Genomic DNA, 22678 nt, shown 5'->3' with positions numbered 1-22678 from the left:
AAAGGAGATAGTGCCTCTATACTAAAGTTATCATTTTTAAAGACTTTCCAAAATTTTAGGCATATTTATATAAATTATCTCATTTAATTTAAAAACAATTTTTTGGAGATACGAAAGTATATAGCAATAGGGCCCCCCCTAGGCTAAACCTGAATGATGACAATATATGTTTGGAGTTGGAAAATTATCAGGAATCTCTCTTCATGCATTGAGTTCCTGGAGGTCAACTGATTATTGTTTCCTTAAGAAGGAGAAATATGGACAAGAACGCATAGGGACATTGAGAAGATGAGGGTAAAGAAAGAAATAAAGACATACAAAGAAAGGTGTTTCTGCCTTTATAGAGAGAATAATTAAATAAATGATGAATGAGCCATTTTCTTCAGAACTCTGTGACACACATAGTATGAGAAAGAGCTTCAGGTCTCTTATTAAAAACCTTTTGGGTTGGAAATAGGGGCATTCACCCCATTTTTGCATAGAGCACATTGAATCCAGCTCAAAGACTTCACAGTTTGGGATGCTGCAATGGCAAACATAGCACAACAGTACTAGGAGCTGGCAGATGCTCACTAGACTAGGCAAATATCCATCAAGAGACTGTGCCAACTTGCTTGTGAACACCTGAGACAAACCCTGGGGTTTCTAGAAATATCTTCCTTGGAAGAGAGATAGTACTCATAGAAGCAGAGAAAGACAATTATCAAGCATCTTGCAGTAATAATGATGCTGCTGGAGATCACAGAGCCAAGAGTTTTTAGATTCAAAAATTAATATTCAAATAGACTATTATTTTGCTAAAAGTGCACAGCAAGTTGTTGGCAGAACTAAAATCTGAAGTAGATTTGCATAACTCCAAGACTGAGGCTCCATGACTATAACAAAGCTGTGTACAAGTATGTTCAGACATGTAGAAGTGCAGTTTAAATTTTCATTTTCTCCACAGTTATATTGACAATAATGCTTACAAGCAAAAACAGATATCCTAATACTACAAGTAATTATTTTTTAATTAAAAAATTGTATATAGGCTACGCTGTCATATATTGGACTAGACTACGGTTTTCTTGGTAATACATTAGCCGCAGTTTTATCCCAAAGAAGTTTATATTTTAGCAGTTAAAAAAAGTGAAGAAAGGAAAACTATACAGTGAGCTATACTTGAATTAAATATATATTGGTCATTGGGGAGCATATAAAACAGAAAGAGTATGGTTAGACAAGAAGTCTAACATTGGTTGATCAAAAATATGAAGAAATTGGAGAAAAACAGAAGAGATTTCTAGGCAGAAATTATCAAAACATCTGAAAGTGAAGAAAAGAATATTGTTCTAGGGAAATGTCCAGTAATTTATTCTGCTTTGAGCTTAGTTTTCAGGACAGCAGTAATAGCTGCTGGAGAGATTATGCAATATAAAATTTAGGAAAGACTAGATGGGGCCAGGTCATAAAGGGCTTAGTACACCCTAAATATACACTATTAATAAATGGAGAGTCACTGAGGATTTTTGAACAAGGATATGAAATGAATGGAAATACATATATGGAATAAATCTTCTTAGATTATGCATTAAATGAAAATTGCAGTAATTTGTAATGTTTATGTATTTTTCTTAATCTTTTTATTTTGAAGTTCAAAAATACAGTATACTCTCAATTTAATGCAAATAAATATACAACAATTTTAATAAAATGCAGCTCAAGTTACAGAGAGGCTAATGAAATCAGAGTTTAAAAACCTTCTTTTGACTGTTGCAATTTGGTACCAGCTGGTGGCAGTAATCTACTCCAGCCTAAATATCAATGAGGATGATACTGGGTGCTCTGCATGGCTGAAATTTTTAGAACACTGGCAGCAATCCCAGGAATCTCCCAATAATTTAGCACTATTTTCATCATCTCAATCCCAGGATACTGAAGCAGCAGATCGGTCCTGAAAATATAGAGAACCACCTTCTACCTCCCCATTTCTTAAGCCAAGGATGTTTGTTCTCTTCTAACTTTTCCCTCCTTTCCTGAGAGGAGAGGAAAGGAAGAGAAAGAAGGAAATTTACCAGCTTCATTTATATCTACGTGTGCATTATCACAAGACATATCATCATGATGTTTGAATGTCTGACTGCAGGGGCTTCTACTGTACTATCACGTACTATTGTCATTTTGGCTTTAATAGAAATGGAAACTGAGGTCAGCAAAATCATTAGAAAATATTAAAAATTGTTAACTGTGAAACTAGTGTTTTTGCCTAGGTAATTAATGGTTAAATATTTTGCTTCTTTTCAATATAAAAAACAAAAGAGATAGGTTATCACCCAGTATAACAATTTTAAGCCCATGGTTAATACTTTTTATGCCAATGTTTTAATACTCTTACCACAGCATTTATATGTATGTATGAACAAAAACAGTAAGGCACACAAATACACCTGACTCCTTTACATTATATTGGTTTTCCAGAATTTGGGGGTAAATGAGTTTTGCATTATGGCTCCTTTTAATCTATCTTTATGATGAAGATAAAGTCTCAAGACTCTTAAAAAGCTGTAATAAAGGGAGGAGGGAGGGACAGCATTAGGAGATATACCTAATGTAAATGACGAGTTAATGGGTACAGCACACCAACATGGCACATGTATACATATGTAACAAACCTGCACATTGTGCATATGTACCCTAGAACTTAAAGTATAATTTTTAAAAAGCCGTAATAAAAAATTGTTTCCCTACATAGCAGAAATGTTGCAAAAACATTAAAATATGCAAGCTCTTGATTTCAACAGTGTTTCAACCAAAGGTGTAAACTAAGAAGGACTAAATAAAGCCAGAGCCTAAAATCATTTTGGTGATCTATTAAAATTCACTTATTTATTCATTAACACAAGCTATGCCCTCACTTTTTAACCCTACGTCAGTTCTCTCATATCCAAGACCTCATACCAAGTGACTGTGTGTCTTCGATTCTAAGTAAAACAAATACAGTATGTTTTCCCATCCCACATATTCAAAAGTGTTTCTGCTACAAGCAATAAAAACGATGCAATTTCATGAAATGAATAAGGATAGATGAAATGATTAAATACATAATGTCAGTGACTATTAGTTTAACTCACATAAACACAAAATTTTAAATATCAAAATTTCAAAATATGATTTGGCAAAGTAATTTTAATATTACAAAATTAAAGCTATAACTGGAGAACTAAATTAGCCTGACTGACACTCAATAACATACAACTTCACCAGAAACATTTTCCCTTTTTAATTTACTTTGTCTGTGAAGCTGAAGCTAAAAGGGACTCTTCAAATATTTTATGTACTGGCCAATTTCTAGACGTCTGTACTCTGCCTGCACAGTAACAAGTTGGTGCTAATAAGCCATACATAAAGATCCTACTTATTAAAATACAAATTAGACACCCCTTATGTTTATACATGTGTAAGTACAATTAATTTTGCAAGCTTCGTTGGAAACAAAATTGCTTTAGTTAACCAACCATTGCAATGCAATCAAATGAGATTTTAAATGCAATTGGAAAAGATCTGTTTGGTAGAAATAGCAATTATTTCATGCGGAACAATTAGCTTTCCAAGCTCTTTTTTGCTTCTCCCACCTGCCCTTAATAGAATAATTTGTCCATCATAAGTGACATGAAATGTCACCTTTAACACCCGTAAGTTGTATGGAGACCTAGAAGGCAGCTGGTAGACATAGCTTATTTACAAATATTACTTTGAACTTGTAAATGCATGACCACATAAATCTTAATCCATTTAGAGTGTATGCCCTTTGTTCCCTCAATTGTATATTCAGTTGGGAATTGAATGGAGCTGAGAGAGAGTGTGAATTGCATGAACCCTTTGTTGTTGCCAGCATATTAGTGCTTTGCCTTTTATTCTTGTTGTTCATGAGATTTCTCTACATTACACAGTAGGGAATGTTAATCAACATTTTGCCTGAGTAATATTAATGAAACTTGCCTACTTACACTTGAGGGAAGAATCAGAATATTACATTGCTCTTTGAAATGTTAATGTACCTTTTAGGAAATTATGTCTGCCTTCTAAGTCATCTTAGTGTTAAATTATTAAAGGATGGCATTAAATATTGCACTGATGCACATTGTTAAATACCTTAAAAGATAAAAGAATTATAAAGTTTAAAAGAAGGACCTTTCGAAAGATGGTAGATTTATCTTCAAATTAAACATTTTTAAATGTTTGGTTAAAGTATTGAGAAAATTTACAATTGTTTTGTGTGCTTTCACAAAACAAGAGATTTAATGTTAATGATTTCTAATTTCCAAACATGAATTTGAACTGTATTCTGTTCTGGTCTTGAAGGATTTATTTAACCTTCCTGTATCTGTGCATTAAAACACCATCCAGTTTACTAGAAACAACAACAACAACAAAAAAAAGCTGAGAGGAGTGTATTATTTTTGTACTTTTTATTTATTTGAATCTTAAGATTAGATAGTCTTCACTGAGGTTCTATTCTCCAAGCACAAAAACGACCACTATCTAAACCTTCTATCACTCTATGGCATTTCAAAGGGAAGGGCTATCATAAAGACTATGTATGGCTGCCAAGATAAGATATGGGAAATAGCAATTCTCAGTGTGCAAACTGTGACAGACATGTGTCCTGTCAACATCATTCACGGTCCTTCAGGAATGATGCTCAGGAAATGAGTTGACAGGACTCTAAGTGGTCTAACTTGTTTTCCCTTTAACAGTCTCTTTTGATATCAATCAGTGTGTTGATAGGCCCTAAATAAACTGTGAGGTAACCAAGGGGGAAATTAGGAACAGAATTTGTTCAAGAATTCTCCCACATGGTGACCACTATTTGCTAAGAACTCTTAATACTTACTGGGCAAACAATTCAGTTTCTATTTCACCATACAAGAGTTAGTAATGGCTTTTGTATTATTGTGGGCCTGACTTGTCCACTTGCACAATGTTCTTTAGCAGTACTGCTACTTGGATATATGCACTGAAAAAATGGATAATAGGAGTTACATTTCAAGGTAATTTTTTTCACATTTTGACATCTCTAAGATACAATTGCTGATGCATCATAATTTAAGTGTCTTTTTTGGGGGATGCTCAGGGGAGATGGGGTCTCTCTCTGTTGTCCAGGCTGGAGTGGTACAGTGGCGCAATCTCAGCTCACTGCAACCTCCACCTCCCAGGTTCAAGTGATTCTCCTGCCTCAGCCTGCCAAGTAGCTGGGATTACAAGCATGTACCACCAAGCCCAGCTAATTGTTGTAGTTTTGGTAGAGATAGGGTTTCACCATGTTGACAAGGCAGGTTTCAAATTTCTGGCCTCAAGGGATCCACCCGTCTTGGCTTCCCAAAGTGCTGGGATTACAGGTGTGAGCCACCGTGCCCGGCCAAGTGGCTTTTTCTTAGAAATAAGTAAAATAAATAGAATGACTAAGTGCCTTACAATTGATGATTTACATTCAATAAAATATGGTAATAGTGAACTTGAATTGAGAGTTTTTGTGTTGTGTTTGTGTTGTGGCCACGCATTACCTCAATATAGAAAACAAAATCATTGCCAAATGTTAGTGTTAATGAGACCAATATTAAAGAGTTCACAATATAATTAGGAAATGAAACCTAATGTCTAGAAATTAATAAATAAATAAAACAACACCAATGATACAGGCATTACTACAACCCTACTTGCCAAGTTAATTTTTTTCCACATTATTGCTCCTTAAAAAAGTGAAAACGACATACAACTAATCAATGACTACTTAAAATACTACAAAATTACTTTAATGCAAAGAAAAAAGGGTGTTTTGAACAGGGAATGTATAATCTATATATTTCAGAGGTTGATTTTGTGTGTCCATTTTGAGTTCTCTGAATTACTGAAGATTCAAACTAAAACAGCACCAAGGGTATTACATCCATGCTAGGCAGAATACATGAGCTAGACATACATCTATTATGACTTTACACGGCTTTTATCATGCATGCTTTATGTTGTGGGAGATAAGGGAAGAGTAATTTATATTTAATGTTATTAATCAAACATATATTTAGCTAGATTTGTTTTGCTGCATTTTGCCTATTTGCAAAAACGAAAAAAAAATCGTTTCTCTTTAAAAGCAACTAAGTATATTGCAAGCCCCTTCATTCACTAGATGAGCTTACAGTTTGCTCGATGCTCTAGGAGCTTATGTTTTTAGCTTAATCATTGATTTTTTTCCTTAATATATCATAGATAGCAAATTGATCTTTATTAACCTATATATGATAAAGGTTGTAGACAAAGCCAATACCTACATCATATTAATACCAATCAAGTTAAGTGATATGATCAGTTTAGTAGAGAATCAAACTGGCAGTTGTCAAATAGAGTCTCTCATTAGTAGACTGTTTAAAATACATAAATTAGTGACAAACAGTAAAAAACAAATAATGTCACAAGTATCAAGAATGAAAGACTATGTATTATATAAGTGAATTAAATATCATTTAGTGCATTTTCCTTTGATATTCAACATAATCATACAACACAAAGAAGTGCTAATTCCTAAACCTCAGTTTAGTGTCTATTGAAGCACAACTACATACCTTCAAATTTGAGACTTTTGCTTTGCAAAGAGTACAATTAAGCTGTCGCTCACATTCTAAACCTATTTTAAATGTGGGAAGGTAGAGGGGAGTTGGTTATATCTCCAAAATGAATTGTCTAGAAGTTTTCTGTGATCAGAAATTATAAAAATTTTCTTTCATTACAACTGTAACCATTCAAATATGTAATAGAAGTAATTTCTGATTATTAAGGAAATATCTTTTTTACTATGCCCCTTGGCCATAAGAGGATAAATGATAGATATGCAGACCTTACCACAAGGAGAATTTCTGCTATTTCTATAAACTAGTAACTCTTAGTTCACAAAACGAGTTTATTTAAAAAAACATGCAACTGCTAATGTCAGCTGGCATTTCTCAAAGTAGGACAGAGTAGAAGAGAGATTACTTAAAAGTGAAACAAATTAAATTTTAAGAAGCTGAATATACTCATTCTCACTTTCATTATATTGCCCACCATCATGGTGATTATAATATGTATACTGCTTCTTAAAAACTCAAAGTACTTAAAGGCAACTTTTTTCAACTTGTATATTCATAATATCGACAAAAATTATTCAGATATTAAAATTTAATGCTATTTTTAATGTATTTTTATAAATAATGTACCTTTAATTATGGAAGAACATTTCAAGGGGTTTTTTTTTGTTTTTTTTTGTTTTTTTTGGTAATATGGAACATAAGAAAGTACATTTTGGCTAACTTAATTGGCCCTGACTACCCAAAAGCAATTTCTTTAAAAAGCAACAAGTGTGGTTATTTTTAATCCCATAAGATTCCATCATTAAAATATATTTTAATATGAACATAATTATCCATACGCAATATGTCAAGCTACTTAAATCAAGTAGTTAAAAGGGGTTCTTACTGCAAAATCTTCCCTCCACTGGTGAGCTGCTTGAACTTTCTCTGCTTCCAATGCCAGGCGCTGAAAAACAAACAATAAATCTTAGAATTCAAATGACCACATAATATGGAATTGTTATATAAAATGCTTGGGCTTTCTAATCAATTATGAGGACATAAAAAGCAGAAGATGATCATTATTTATGATTCATAAATTCTAAATCATTTAGTAATCTAACCTACTAAAGTTGATGTATGTATATTTACTCTTTAGCAATATAAATAATATACTATTCTTGAATACCATTGAGTTTGTTACCTCTGCCATCATCAGCTATAGTGTCCTCTGAGTGCTTTCTTTCAATGACTAATACTTTAGTTTTTAGAAAAAAACTTGAGTATATTAATTTTCATCTTATTTTTAGTAAATACCTTTAGAGCATACATTTCTCTAAAAAAAAAAAGACATTGAGAGATTAATATGCACTAATATACTAGGCACCTTCTGAATTGCATATTGCGTTTTTGCCAAAAGCCACAAAAGCTGAAATAACTTCCCCTTTGCTGTGGCACATCTTTAGTAGTTCTTTCAGTGATAATCTTTGATAGAGGATTTGTGCATCTGAAAATTGCTTGATTTCACCTTCAACTGTGTATGCTAAGGTAGTTAAGAATTATAAGCCAATTTATTTTCCTGTAGCACTTTTGAAATGCTATTCCATTAAGTTCAGTGGGAGATGACAATACTAGTGTCAGCCTGCTAATTACTTTTTATAAACATTTTTCCCCTACTCCAGTAGCTTTTAGACTTTTCTCTTTGTATTTTTCAACTTCACTATGATGTTCTCCATGTGATAGGCTTTCATAAGACAGTGACGTTTAATGGTTAGCAACACAGAGTTGGGGACCTGGCTGTCTGGATTTGAATACCAGCCCTTGCAAACTACTAGCTGTGCAACCTTGGGAAAAGTTAAGACTCTTCTCCCATTATCTCATGTGAATAACGTAAAAGCCTGCCTCATGGCTTATTGGAAGGACTAAATGAGTTATAAAGTGTTTAGAACAGTGCTTGGCACACAGTAAACAATATATATATGTCAGCTATCAACTTCAAAGAGTAATGGTTTTATTTTCTCCCTGGATCCCCTTGAGAAAATAGTGCAGTGTTGAGTTTATTTGTGGTTTGCCTTATGCAGCTAGAAGATAGTGATAAAACTGAGCAAACAGAAAAGTAAATAAAATAAATATACTAAACTTACTTATTAAGGTATAGAAATTATCAGGTTAGGTTTAAAAAATTACAAATCTCAGAGTCGTTTATTGATTCATGCTGTTTGTGATCTACGAACTATTCCTCAGTATAAGTTCTTCCTGTGGAGGTCTAGTCTATACTGGATAAACATCTTTTAGATCAGTTTTTATGTTAATGTATGGGCTTCTATCCCTGTGATTTGTTATAATCTATTCATTTTTCTAAGCTGTTACATAGGTTTTATCAGTGACTCTGTAATATCACCTAGCGGGAGATCTCAATTTAAGAGTTCCAAAGCTAAATTTAAGTGAAAATGTACCATAGCGTGCTAAAAGGACAATGGTTTTGGTTTTCACTACTAGGCAGAAATGGAATATATAAGGAGCTAGGAAGTGTTAGAAACTGTACCAGGTAGAGTAACCAAAAGGAGGCTCCCTCTCCCTACAAAAACAAAAGCTAAATTGCAAAGCCAACAGACGAGCATATACATTTCAGAAACACTGCATCATAACACTTTTGGAAACTCAACTTCAAATGAAAAATGAAGCAAAAAATGAATAAAACGGCAAACAGAATGGAAATGGAAGCAACTCTTTTATAGAAACACTTCAGTATGGGAAGATAAAGAGAAGACAGAATGAGAAAATAAGCAGGAAGGCTTTTTCTTTTTTTCTTTGTTTTGATACAGGGTCTCATTCTGTCTGCCAGCCTGGAATACAGTAGTATGATCATAGCTCACTGCGGGCCTGCAGCCTTGACCTCCTGGGCTCAAGTGATCTTCCCACTTCAGCCTCCTAAGTAGCTGGGACTACAGGTGTGCATCAAGAAGTCCAGCTTCTTTCTTTCCTCCTTTCCTCCTTTCCTCCCTTCCTCCCTTCCTCCCTCCCTCCCTCTCTCCCTCCCTCTCTCTCTTTCTTTTGTAAAGTTGGGTCTCAAATGCCTGGCTTCAAATTATCCTCCTATCTCAGCCTCGCAAAGTGCTGATATTGCAGGCATGAGCCCTCCTGCCCGGCCAAAGACGTGCTCTTGACAAAATTCACAACATAAATCTTCCCCATTTTAAAAAGCAGTATAATAACTAAACTTTTATATGTATGGGCAAAAAAACAAAAAAAGATTTCCAGAACTTAAACAAAATACTGCATAAAATATTAAACTTTTTTAGATTAAGAAATATTACAACTCTAAAATGTCTTTGGGTCTTAGAGAAGAATATTAAGATTTTTCTTCAGAATACACAGGAGGATGCCGTTTCAGCAAACAAAACACACTAGTGAGCATTCACCCACAGGGCTATGCAGTTTCCAAGGCACCAGCTGTAACTCTACCAGATTTTTCCTCCTTGGGAGTGCATGAGAAAGTGCAATTTAACTGATCTCACCCAGAATCACGTGGCTTATGACTTGAACATAATCCATGTTTAGTAAGTTATAGTGACAGTAATCATCACAGTTAACTATTTCCAGAGAAACAGAATAACAATGGCAATACACTCTAACACAATTCCTTAGGAGGAAGAGAGTCCAAATCAGCTTTATTTATATGTATTCTGAACACTAATTTGATAAAGTAAATATCCTGTATTGCAAGACTCTGAAAAAGTTTTTAGAAAAATAAAGAAAGGCATGAAGTTATGTATACCAAAGAAGTTATGCACTTTAAAAGGTTGGTCTGAAGCTTGAAAGTTGTTAAATTTCATATCCCCAGGTTGGAATTTTAGAAATATATAATCATGAAAACTCTACTCCTGTTAATTTTGTTGTTCATGAAGAAATTAATAAATATTTTTACCTAGCAAATTTCATGAGAAAGCATATAATACTAAACTTTAGATACTTAGTCTATCGTGAGACTAGAGTCAACAGTGACAGTGGTGCTATTTCTCGCAGCAAAAAACCAGCTGGTCATTACTTATAGAAAACTGACATGTCTTCTAGACACATTAAGTCTTTAATTCACTTCCGTTTTGGTCAACTGACGTTTTATTTTTAAAGCTAATGAGCTACCATTAAATGCCATTGGTGAATTGTGTTAAGGCTGTCAAAGGCCAGGCGCATGGCTCATGCCCTTACTCCCAACACTTTGGGAAGGTGAGTCGGGAAAATCTCTTGAGGCCAGGAGTTCAAGACCAGCCTGGGCAGCACAGTGAGATCCTGTCTCTAAAAAAAATAACCCAGTTAGCCTGGCATCGTGACACATGCCTATCATCCCAGCTACTCAGGGGGCCGAGGCAGGAGGGTCACTTGGATCCAGGAGTTCAAAGTTACAGTGATCTATGATGGTACCACTGTACTGCAGCTGAGCTACAGTGCAAGACTCTGCCTCCAAAAAAAAAAAAAAAGAAAAAAAAATTAAAAAGAGACATAAAACATCCAATAAAATGTGAGTATCTGCTCAATAGAACATCCCTGTTTTCTCAGCTGGCTATATAAGTATATCCTGTAACAGTAACTTACTTCAGAAAAAGAAAAAGAAAAAACAAAACAGAACATTTTTCTGATTTATGGCACAGTATAATACAGCATCAGACCTTAAAACCAGACAGAGTACCACACAGAAATAAAAAACCTGGATTACAATGAATACCTATGAGAAAAATTTGAAGCTTAATTCTGCTAATATTAAGATATTCAGCAAGGTCTATTAAATGGCTTTGTTGTAAATGAGATACCACATGTATATATGAAAATCCTTTGGCTATCAAATAAATATTTATACAAAGTAATAGATGTGTTAAGAATGTATGCATCCCTACCTACCTATTGGTTTGAACATTTAAAACAGAAAATCACTGTAAAGGCTTTAAGGACTTACAACTATAACAAAAATATACTTGACCCCAGACTTTCTGACTCCAAAGCTTATGCTCCTTCCACAAGACCCTTCTTTAGATTCCCATAAAACCCATCACAGTATATATGAAGACAGCGTAATATCAAAACCAAAACACTAGTAGAATTCTATTTTAGGTTAATAAAAAAATCCCCAGCAAAGTTTTAGAAATTACTAAAAAATGAAAAACAAAGTCAGCAGCAACAACGAAAACCATATTTTAGTTGGGAACCATCTTTACAGGTCTTATCCTCAAATCCTGAGAGATTATTGCTAATCAGTAAAAACGCTTTTGCTATGCAGTGGTCTGCAGGGAGAAGGATAGAGAATGGAAGAGGTTTTATCAGATCAGAGAAAGATCAGCTCCCTTGAAGGTCTATTCATTCTCAACCTTTACTTTTTGTCATATCTTCATCTTTTCCATTAGCATTGAATTCTGTCAGATGATATGAACTTCTATGAAAGCAGTATTATACAGTATATAAAGATATAATTCTACTGTCCTAATCAATATCCACATATATTTTTCCAAAAAATAGACTATTTTCCAAACATGTAAGTAACTTGCTTCCTAGATTGCAAATTTATTGCAAGTTAAAGATAAAATTTGCTTTCTGAAATTATGAGAAATTTTCTTTTGATAGCTTTAAAAAGACCATCAGGGATCATATAACAGTTCAGTTAGACTCCCATAATGTTGGTACTCTTGTTTATATACAAATATTTGACTTACAGACACCATTTAAACAAATATCACTAAATTTCAAAATAATTTCTTCAGCTAATGTAAGTCAAGATTTTCCTTTTTAATAAAAGGTAATAGAGATCTACAACAGCAAATCCAAATAAAATATGCATGTGGTATGTGATTAATCTTCACACAGTTAACACCCATTGCAGATTAGCAAATTGTATTATACCTATGTTGACAATTCAATTATCACTCTAGGAGTTTCACCTACTATCTTCATCAAAAGGTTCTTAGCATATCAAAAGGATCAGGATAATCATGTGAATTTTCTACCAATACCTACTGAAAATAGCAGACTTAGGTGAACAGACTTCAGCGTCCGAAAGAAAAGCCTACAGGTACAATCAATTACTTTGGAGCTATGGTATAATGAACATGCACTTGTAAATCAGACAGATCTGGTTTACAATTCTGGTGCTGCTTTTCACTAACAATACAATTTTAGGTGATAAAGTTAACCTAGGATTTTTTTAACCTTACATTTTCTACTTGACATTCTATATATCCAGCATAATACAAACTCAGTAAAGTTTTGCTTCCATTTGAACCTGACAAACATGAACCCACAGAGTAGGCTATGTCAGAACTCTAATCACCAATGACCTCTTCAACACGTAAATACGAGCAAATAAATGAAAAAAATCTTAGTGGTCCTGAAGTTTTCACTATATTTTACCCTGCAGAAAAGCTCTGGTCTGTAAAACCATAGGGTAACCAAAAGCATATGCAATTCAGGGAATACAACAGTTCAGCTCTGTAAAATAAGTTCAATTTTATTTTAATTTTACCACAAATAGAATAAGAAAGCAGAGAATATCATTGTGTTCTCCCTGTGACACCTTATTTTTTCTAAAGGGCGGGGAAGGGTATAGGCAAGGTGTGACATTTCTTCAGCATTTCTTATGCTGATAGGCAGTTTTGAAGGCCTCCACAGACATAACAACATAATACTTCCATGAATACTTAGTATAATATTCCATCTCAAAGGTAAAATGTTCTTTTTCCAATAACCTTAACCAGATAATGGTAAACAATGCAGTTTCAATTCATATAAACATGTATGGTCAGCAAAATTCTACCAAAGGCTTCTAACAATTTGTTATATCCCAGTGAACAAGGATTTTACTATGAAAATCTTAATGTGCAGATAAATTGCTCTATATGTTTAAGTCACATGTGCTGCACTTACAGATTGCTAAAAATGTTTCTACAAATAAACATTATTAGTACTTTGAAATGGTTCTGTTAGCAAAAGAAGCCAGCCTGGAAACTGGGATTTGAGGATTAAAAGTTATAAAATGTAAACAGACTAACCAGGATGAGTTAACTTTGGCATATTTCAACATTTGATAATTGTAGCAACTAGATAAATACCCTGACCAGGGGGAAAAGTTATTTCTAGGACAAGAAGCCTAGTGTGTTTGCTTCTATTCAATGAACATTTACCGAGGCTTGTTATATGCAAGTTTACAGAATTAAAAAAAAAAGACATAGTTTTACTAACTATGCTTCTAAAGTGACCTTATATTCATATACCATACACATCACACATAATATCATGTGGTCAGTGTTTCACAGATGCTTTCTCAATAGTTAAACTATACACGCTTTATTCGTTTTACTTCATTTCAGTGAGTTCTGCCACATAGAGAATACATTTTTAAAGTACTGCTTCTATAATGATGCGAAAATCTCAAAGAACAGGCAGGATTCTAGAAATAGTGTCATTAGCCAATTACAAGATTTAGCTACAGGTCTCTTTTTTTTTTTTTTTTTTTTTTTTTTTTTTTTTTTTTGGTCTGGGGTGGAGGGTACTAGGGAGGCTAAAAATACTGGAAAGCACAGAAACAAACAGTCTTGAGCCTAACACCCCAGAATTCACCTTGATCTTTATATTCGCTTTATAACTGTTTATGTAAGAAAAAAAAATATTACAAATCATCTTGAAGTTCACCTTATTCACCTCTTCTGACCAATTTCCCTACATAAAGCAATCACTATAATAATCTGACCTATAACCTTAGGCATTGGTTGGAAGTGTATTTTTTAAAATATGGAAATATCATCTGATATCGATAGTGTTGATTCTCCTTGCTAATAGGCTACATGCAAAGAGAAATTCCACAAGTTTCATGAGGAATGATTTATCTAAGAACAAACCTATCATCCTTTCAAGGTCTGGATGGAACAAACAAATTACAGTCAATGGCGTATGAGAAATTATTTGCTGAAGGTTTTGGAAAGTTAAGATAATATCTGGAGGAGGACAAAACCCCTCAGGGAAACTAAGCTAGAGCCATTTCTAAGATTTTTTTTCAGCATCAAAATTTTATACATCAATTGCATATTTACTAACAGAATATAGAATGGGTCTTATTTCTTAATACAAACCTACCTATTCCTTCACTCCATCAGGAGACCCTCTTTCTTCACAGGCATTTGTGATGCAATTTGAAAGATTCTAAATCATCACTTAAGCAAGGCAACTTAACCAAAGACATGCTGATCCCCTCTCACTATTGTGCTATAGGTTAGCAAGCCCACCCTTATAAAGATGACTAAATGCTGTTTTTACATTTTGCTTATGCTTGCCTAAAAAATTCTTATAGCCACATTACAGATAAATCTTATAATGAACAAGGTATATTGTAAGGATACAGATTAACTCTTTTTGATAGCTATCATTTTCTTACAACTGATTTCATACCAGATTATGGGAAATAAAAATCTCATAATACAAACACAATTTCTCTTTACAGCCTAAGCTTTAAGGGAGTGTAATACATGCAAAACATATAAATAAAACTTGCTGAAATCAAGCCAGTCATCATTTATTTTTCTCTCTGTGGCCACGTGAAAAATAAAACTTTTGCCTCATAGCTTCTGGAGTGTGTTGTATAGATTTCAACGTGATCTGCCATATTCACGAAATACTTTAAAATTAACCACAAAGCTTCAAGTCTGATCTTCAGAGATGTAATTAGTTCCGAATGAATTGGCAGACTCTTGAAATACAGAAGGCAGGGTAAGGGAGATAAAATCTGGTGAGAACAACAAAACTCCTTTTAGCAGTATGAAAATAAACAAATAAAATAATACAACTGATTATTACCATACCTTCTTTGGGATCTACGGCGCAAAATAAAATAAAAGGTTGTCCGAGTGAATGTAATTTGCAGCTCTACTCTACATTTTGCCACCTGCAAAGAATTACGTGTTGAACTTATTCAACAAATCTGGAGCTGATGAAAACCCCTCCAATCCCACCATCAACTAAATATTCTGATTCTATAGCTGGTGTCATTCCTGAACATCTACATGTTTACTATGTTACACCTTTTCTGTAGATTAACCTTGAAAACACTCTTCTAGAGGGTAATATTTTAGAGCTATTAGACATACAGATTGAGTTACTTTTTAAGAAGCACTGTTCTAAATAGCAATATAATTATCCTAAGACGATAAAGTAGCCCATGCCCTTCATTAGTTCCATAACCTTATACTATCATGACCCATCACGCTATACTCAATTTGCTCTCCCTCTAAATCAGTAAATGTGTAAATGCAGTGCAGGAAGCAGTTCTTTCACATCTGTGCACTTCCAGTATGTTATACAATGTGCAGCAGTGTGTAGGCACTCAGTGTGTACAGAATTGTGGAAACAATCATTTCCAAGCATTTTCAAAGTTGTATCAACATTTATAACCAGGTTCACCAAGTCATCCTCATTCAGTATTATAACACTTAGACATTTTGTGACTTTCTGGCCACAAAAGCTGTCCTCCTACATGACAAGCATACATCAACACCTAATTCTTAAAAATTGCTAGATTAACTCAACACTACCTGTCTCTTAAAAAGTAGTAGAATATGGCCAGGTAAGTGGCAGGGATACATACTAATCCATGTAATTCCACTCTGGGGTCTTAGAATTTTAGCTACTGTCAGTTACCTTACTCTCTACATGTTGACTGTTGCAGATTCAAAAACCCAGGAAGGAATCAGTGTGAAGAAGGGAGAGAAAATGGACTGTGGAGAGGAAAAAAAAACAAAAAAAGAGAACCATTCCTATACTATAGTCCTGCTGATAATCTAGTCTAAAATCCCATAAAATTAAGTCACAACATCAAACTATTTACATTAGGAGATCATCCACTCAGAGAATGCAAATATCTCTTCAGCCTGAGAACTGCATTCTGGTATGTCACACTAATTCCAAAGGCCTTCAATCACTTTGCATAGGAACCCAATTGCCTACATATAAACACCAACCTAAGTTGCCCTAAACTGGTTGTTGTATGTCCCATGTGACCACTCCTTCACATATCTAGCAATTATTTTTTACTACTATGAATAACTAAGGAAGCATAATATAGCAAAAACAGCTCTGCCACTTATGACCAGTAACATATTAAATTAATAACTTTTATCACAATTTCTCAACTGTAAAATGAGAATTTTAGTAGTGCATATATCATTTTGTATTATAAGGGGTAAATATGATATGTGCTTAGTATTCAATAAATACAAGCTATTATATATTAAAAACTAAGGTAGAGACGTTAAGAGACTCGTCATAAAGTCAATAAACTGAATTCTTAAAATTATTATCACGAAAAAATATTACATACACCTGAGAGAAAAAAAAGCCATCTTAAATTCTTTCCATAATAAAGTTATTGGAAAGGGCATACCTTCGCTAATATTACAAACTTCAGAATTCTTTTGACTATATTAGTCCTCTGAATTAGTCCCAGTTTCAATCACCACACTGAGAGAAATTTATCCTTGGCCCCTCATGTTTCTGCATGTCACATGAACAGAGGCAAAGAGACTAGTTTTTCAAGAATGCATAGCAAACTGCCTTGGAATATAGAGATAGTGTCTCCCTCGAGAGCGAGGGCAGATTTGTTTGTTGCCCAGAAAAATAAAAGTGATCCTCTGGGGCAAGTGCAGTGTCCTGGCAGACCCCTTTAAATGACTGGGGTTTCCCAAGCTCAGGGTTCATCCCATTGCATATACCACAGGCCCTTGGGCCACTGAGCAGCATACTCGATGGGTCTGAGAGTCCAGAGATACTGATGCGAACACAAAGCTCGTGCTGCCTACTGTGCCATGAGGCATAAGGTCCACTGTGATTCAGAGAGTCTCCTGCATCTATGAAATTGTGGTCGGCTAGCTTGTTAGCTTGCAATTAGGGCAAAATCTCAGACCCTTTACATTTCTTGATACCCATGTTGTGATTTTTGTTGTTACAGTTTCTTTCTAGTTTGATCTTGAGATCTCTCTTGAGAGTGGCCAGAAAGCAAGAAAGTCACTCTCTGGGAGAGCCCTGATGAGGGGGTGGGTTGTGAGGAGGAATTAGGCCTATGGGACGGGTAAGACACAATGCGAGGTGAAACTAAAATGCATAAAACAAGAAATGCATTACTCACAGATCCCAGAGAGGTTGGGGGTGTCCAAAAGAGGCCAATGGGAAGTCTAGAGGTGACAGGGAGCTCGACCAGCAGGTGGCAGGTGGGTGGAAGAGAGACAGAGAGAAATAGAGACAGAGACAGGCAGAGACAGTGAGGAGGATCCCTGGGACTATGCCTTTCTTAAGGTTCTCGGGCTTTCTCCCAGGAGTTGCGGATTGGCTAGTTTGCAGAAAACACGCCAGAAGGGGGAACTTATTTATGTAACTCTGGTGTTGACCATTAGGTTTATCATGGTCAGCGGCTGTGGGGCACGTCGGAATTTTTTGCATCAGTGAAACGAGAAACAAAAGGGTCATATCAAAAACTACGAGAGGAGGGGAAGTTTTAACCAGGCCGAAAGTGATGGGGTGTCACTGGGTTTGAAACGACTTATGTCAGGCCTAGAAACTGATGCCAAGGCAGTAACTATATTAAACAAATTTATGACACACCATGTCTGGCTGAGTCAGCTTGTCAAAATGTTCACTGATCCATCTCTCTGGCTTCAGACTCTCACTATGATTTAACTGGTGTCATCTTTATTTTGTCTTCAGCAGTTCTTTAGTGACTCTGCATTCTGGACCTTAAGAGTCACGCTGTCTTTAGAACAGTACTTCTCAAAGTGCCCAGACCTGCTGGGGCAGCATCACCTGCAACTTGTTAGACATGCAAATTCTCAAATCTCTCCCTAGGTCTACTGAATGAGAAACTACTGGAGTGGGCCCTGTGAAGCCATGGTTTCACAAACATCCAGGTTATTCTAATGTGCACTGAAGTTTGAGAAGCATTGCTTTAAAAGAAAGCTTCACAGAACCGTTCAAGGATAAGTTTTAGGTTATCTTAAAAAAGCAAGCTCTCATATCTGAGGGAAATAAAACAATTACAACTTCTGTGTTCTAAAGCTCTTTTGAAAAAATAAGCCTTGTAAATGAAACAGAAGTCACTGGAATGATACCAATTCAGAAATTTAATCGTAACTTATTACTTTCAGTGATTATTGTAATTTGATGAACTTTGTCTCTGAGCCAATTAACATTAATACTAAAACAGTAAAATAAAAGGAAAAATGATTTTTGCTTTTTAGACAAAATATGTAAAGTGATAGCATAATATATTAATATTACAATCAAACGTATATTGGAAATGTTATTAAATCCTCAATAAAGTGTCCTAAAATTTATTAATTGGCATTAACAAAATTTCATTTTTTAGTTGTCTAAAATTATCTTTTTTAATTTTTTTCTTTGAAATGTACTGTTGTAACACACTGCTTCATATGTAGAGTCTTTATAATTCTCCTTTCCCTTCCTTCTTTCCTTTCTTTCTTGGATGTAGGATGCTCAAACTTGTTTGTCCTTGTGAGCCCGCTACTCACAATTTGCAGGAATTTGTGTAGGCTTCAGGATTTCATTTTGTTTTAGTATTCTGGTTGCCAAACGCATTAAAGTTTATAAAAGGTAGAAGGAAGAAAATTGCTATACTCGTAAGAAAATGATCAAATCTCTGTAGGAATTAGGTAAAAGAATTAAACTACACAACCACTTTAAAAAGGAAAAAGATATGGAAAGGCCCCCTCTCACTATCAGATTTTTGCATATAAGGTTCTGTCTTTATAAAACTCTAGAACTGGATCAAAGTTCATGTGGGTCTCATTATTCTACCAAAATAACAAAAACACAATGTAACTGGACATGATCTAAATTGACATAATGAACAAAAAAATGTAAAATGTAGTATAATAGGGTAAGAAGTACCTTTGAAACTTATTTTTGGTACTTTTTTCTGCATTTAATTTTAAGAAGGAATAAAAGGTAAATCTAAAAAACTCAACTCTGTTCAAAGAACTTAGTGGGAGGTAAGAATACAAAAAATTAGTATACATCTGACAAAAGAACATACTTTTAATTACAAATCTTTTCATTTACATATACATGCATAAGCTTGCATATGTATATATGAAATGAGATGAATAAAAGTTGATTGCCCAGGCACAGTGGGTCCTGCCTGTAATCCCAGCACTTTGGGAGGCCGAGGAGGGTGGATCATGAGGTCAGGAGTTCGAGACCCGTCTGGCCAACATAGTGAAACCCCCATTTCTACTAAAAATACAAAAAAATAGCCAGTTGTGGTAGTGTGCTCCTGTAATCCCAGCTACTCAGAAGGCTGAGGCAGGAGAATCACGTGAACCTGGGAGGCGGAGGATGCAGTGAGCCAAGATTGCACCATTGCACTCCATCCCGGGCGACAGTGTGAGACTTCATCTTAAAAAAAAAAAAAAGCGATGTGCAGGAAGGGTAGATAAAATCAGGAAAACTTATTTTGATCTCCATAGTGAAAACTAACTTAAAAGGTTTATTTTATCAGTAAGGACCATCACTTTTCTCATATAATTTACTTTTCAACATTTTATAATCCCTAAAGTGTTTATCATTATATTGACCTTGTCATAATCCAAGAGTTTTAAAACAGTTTGAATGATTAACTTTCCAAATCAGCTGGCAGAGAGATATCCATTATCTTCCATTGCCCCCAAACTGGTCTTAAATAGGTATTTGAGATGGGCAGATACTACACACAAATTTAAAGGATTAGAAAATGCAGTAATGTCCCAATAATTGGTAACTAAAAATATCATCAAGTGTTCACTTCAGTTATTCTGAATATAATTCTCAAGTTGGTTTTTATTTTTAAAATTTTGTGCAATTAAGAATACAAGAAACCATAAAACACACACTGACTTTGAAAATGTGGGGAAAGGAGAGTTTTTAAAATTTCTCTGAACTTCTGGTTCTTCTTCTGTAAAATGGAGACAATAATACCCATTTCACAGAATTTTTTCATGAATTTTTATAAAAATTGAGAAAAAAATTACAAAAAAAGAGATTTTTGCAAAACAGAGCAGTGACATCTGATTCAACATTAGCTATTATGAATGAAGAAGGAGGAAAAGGAGGACAGGGTTCTTTTATTTCATGGAAGGTATAATCAAATAGGTATGTATCACTGTGGTCAATGTAAGTTACGCTCCCAAGATTGTATGAGATTCCGTCTGCTGAACCACCTCCAGTCCTTTTAATTTTACAATAATGATTTGTCATCTCCAGCTCTGCTCCTCCCACCACCCACACTCTTATATCAAAGGGGATTCATTTCCAGTTACCTCGGGCTATTCTTTGACTGTTGGTAAACTATTTATCATTCCTGACTTGTTATATTAATCTTATTTTACCTTTAAATAATTTACCTTTGAGTTTAATTAACTTGCACAGGCTGCCAATTCAGTGAGTAGGATGGTTTAAAAAAAAAAAATGAAAAGTGTGATCTTAGACAGTAGGCAAATTTTCTGTTTTGCTAATGTTGCTATGGAAACATCGCTTTCCTCTTTTTTTGTTGTTAATACATGGAGGGGGACGGATGTATCACATTCTGTGGCAAAGTGTGTACTATGTGCCCCTCTCACTTTATAATCTTTCCTCCTAGGAGGTGGAAAATTACTGTGATGTGTAAATCAATCAATCAAATTTGTAAAATATAAATTTACTAGGTTTCTTAAATGATAGAAACATCATCCACTAATAATCTGAAAAAAAAAATGTGCCACTTCTGTTTTCCCCTTTTTCTAGAGAACATGATTTTTTAAATGCTGTAAAATATTCAGTAGGTCTTTAGTTTTTATTTTAATTTGAGTAATACTATTATTCTTTCTCTTGTTCTTAAGTGAGTTTTAATGATTTCGGTAAAAGCTTCAGTAACTGACATTATCAAAGATTCTTTTAATAATTCTCATACTATTATCCTGTAATTTTCCACTCACATTTCTTAGATATAAAACTTGTAAGCGGTGACAAAATTTTAAGCTCTCAGGTCTCAAGTACAAAGTTCAAAAAGGCTTCTTCTTTTCCTTTTTAAGAAAAATTAAAATTATATTCATTATACAGTATACATCATGTTATTAAGAATAATGATGGTTAAAATGTGTATATTTTACAGTTTATGAAATTTCTTTTACACATGGTATCTCAGTTGAACATCATAATGAGAAATAAAGAAAGAAGGGTTGATATCTTTTCAGTACTTACTTTTTACCAAGCACTTTACAGAAATTATCTATATTTCCTACAAACTTAGTACATACTCACATTAGTTTCATTTTACAGAGGAGTAAACAGATGTTATCGAGCTTGAGCCCCCTTAAGTCACCAGCTAAATGGTGGACCAGCTGGAATTTAAATAGAGGTTACCTATTCCAGAGTCCTTGTCTCTACCCTGCCTGATGAAAGAAGTTATACAACTTACTCTCAACATCACGTAAGTAGGAGACAAACTATGAACAGGAGTAATTTTTTCTCATTCTACATACGGTAGAGCATACTTATGGCTATGTGTCAAATAACCAATTAAGAATTTGGAAAAAGTCTCCCTCAGCCTTTATTTAATTTTATATTTATTTTCTAAATTAGTAGCATCCTTTTTCATCTGGTATTTTCCCCCACTATCCCACTGCATTCCACCACCTGGCTGCAGCATTCAGAGGCTGGAACATTAGGCCAAATGGAGGTAGGGCTGTGTAGCAGAAAGCTATATAAACATTACCCACCCCGATAACTCAAAAGGAGGAATGTTACTATCAATCAATAAAAAATAATAAATATCAACAATGGAACAAAGGGTTAGATTTAAAAAAGAAAAAGAAGAAGAAAAGACCAAAAGTACAGTGTAAGCATAGGAATGCCTCCTCAGAAACTCAACTGTCAGTTCTTCTAGAGACTTTCATGATATCTATTATTAAAAAGGCAAGTGAAGGGCAAGGACAGTGGTTACTTTGAACATACAGACTGTATTCACTATGTGAAAGTTTGGAAGAGCAGATGAGATGTTCTTTTAAGAGATTTATTAATACTTATCCAGGGTATCTCCAAGCATT

General features: G+C 34.5%; 1 protein-coding gene across 6 annotated transcripts in view; it reads right to left on the bottom strand.

The window, feature by feature from the left end:
- CACNA2D1 (calcium voltage-gated channel auxiliary subunit alpha2delta 1) overlaps positions 1-22678 on the bottom strand; it is a 503656-nt gene that overhangs the window by 220848 nt on the left and 260130 nt on the right. For all 6 annotated transcript variants that reach the window (XM_015134178.3, XM_015134179.3, XM_015134181.3 and 3 more), the window contains exon 4: positions 7486-7545. In XM_015134178.3, coding sequence (XP_014989664.1) covers positions 7486-7545 — 60 coding nt within the window. The remainder of the gene's footprint in view (positions 1-7485; positions 7546-22678) is intronic.

This window comes from Macaca mulatta, chromosome 3 (genome assembly GCF_049350105.2).
Source record: "Macaca mulatta isolate MMU2019108-1 chromosome 3, T2T-MMU8v2.0, whole genome shotgun sequence".
In the NCBI taxonomy this organism is placed as follows: Eukaryota; Metazoa; Chordata; class Mammalia; order Primates; family Cercopithecidae; genus Macaca; species Macaca mulatta.
Note: the sequence above shows the minus strand (reverse complement) of the source record. Positions and strands in the feature narration are given on the sequence as shown.